Source organism: Mustela nivalis (assembly GCF_964662115.1).
Source record: "Mustela nivalis genome assembly, chromosome: 9".
NCBI lineage: Eukaryota > Metazoa > Chordata > Mammalia > Carnivora > Mustelidae > Mustela > Mustela nivalis.
In genome coordinates this window covers 67,715,315-67,716,754 of record NC_139028.1, presented here as the reverse complement: position 1 = coordinate 67,716,754, position 1,440 = coordinate 67,715,315, and the positions used below count along the sequence as shown (strand labels likewise).

The 1,440-nt window shown below is 41.2% G+C and overlaps 1 protein-coding gene across 1 annotated transcript; it reads right to left on the bottom strand.

The window, feature by feature from the left end:
• Nucleotides 1-233: 233 nt before the first annotated feature.
• LOC309840103 (olfactory receptor 52N4-like) lies at nt 234-1,199 on the bottom strand (the record flags this gene model as incomplete). Its single annotated transcript, XM_082682171.1, has 1 exon — nt 234-1,199. The coding sequence occupies one exon, from the start codon at nt 1,197-1,199 to the stop codon at nt 234-236; it is 966 nt and encodes a 321-aa protein (XP_082538297.1).
• Nucleotides 1,200-1,440: the final 241 nt, after the last annotated feature.

Sequence of the window (1,440 nt, the reverse complement as noted above, 5' to 3'; positions counted from 1 at the left end):
TGATGAGACTCTTTCTCCACAGGGGTGAGGAGGTGAATAACTCAGGGTGTGTGGGGGCCATATCAGTGGCTTTGGGATTCTGAAAACATTTAATGTCCCCTCAGATTCATCTCTTGTCAAGAACAGAAAAGAAATCTTAAAAAGGCATCTTTTTAAGACTAAACAGCCTGACTAAATAGCCAACGGAGTATTATTTTCCTTCCCCTTCATCTCTTCCATGAAAAATGTCTCCTTTATATGCTATGTGATTTGATGTTCTTAGAAACTGAAAAGATCTTTATGACACAGTCTCGTATCTGCTTTGTTTTCACCCCATACACAATAGGGTTCATAGTGGGAGGCAAGAGCAGATAAATATTGGCCACAATGATGTGGCAAGATGGAGGGATTGCATGGCTCCCAAAACGATTAAAAAAGAAGCAGAAGAAGGCTGGACTGTAGGAGAAAACAATGGCACAGATGTGGGCAGTGCAGGTGCTGAAGGCCTTCTGTCGAGCATCTGCAGAAGAGAGATTGATCACTGCTCGGAGGATCATGGTGTAGGAGACTGTGATGCACAGGATGTCAAAGCCCCCAATCAGGAGGGCAGCCATCAGACCATAGATAACATTGGCCTTGATATTTCCACAGGATAACTTAGCTACAGATAGCTGGTCACAATAGGTATGGTGGATTATATTGCCCTTGCAATAGGGTAGTCTCTTGGTGAAGAAAATCAAGGGAATGATGAGCAACACTGCTCTCAGGAAAGTAGCAAGCCCAACCTTTGCAATGACAGGATTGGTGAGGATAGTTGAGTAGCGCAGAGGGTAACAGATGGCTACATATCGGTCTAGGGCCATAAGCATGAGTACCCCAGACTCCATCCCTGTGAAGGTATGGATGAAGAACATCTGGACTAGGCATTCTTCAAAGCTAATTTCCTTGAGATGAAACCAGAAGATGCAGAGAGCTTTAGGGATTGTACTAGAGCACATGACAAGGTCAGTAAGGGAAAGCATGGCCAAAAAATAATACATGGACCTGTGCAAGGAGTCCTCATAGCAGATGAGGTAGAGGAGTCCACAATTCCCTACCATGGCCACCACATACATGGAGCAGAATGGGAAGGAAATCCACATGTGCATGTTCTCTAGTCCTGGGATCCCATTAAGAATGAATGAGGCTGGCGTTACATCTGTTTGGTTCAGAATTACCATAATTAAGCTGGTATAAAAATTAAAAAGCTTGAAGGGTTGAAGTTTTATTTTTGTTTTGTTTCATTTTTTGACCCTCTGAGATTTAGAAAAATTAAAAAAGAAAAAAAAATCTTTGTTGTGCTCCCTCTGTCTCTTCTCTCTGTTAAATATTGTATTGTAATAACAAGAAAACAAACATTTTAAATGCCCATGCATATTTATTTATACATTGTTTAAACTAAGTTTAAGCCATTGTTTGTTA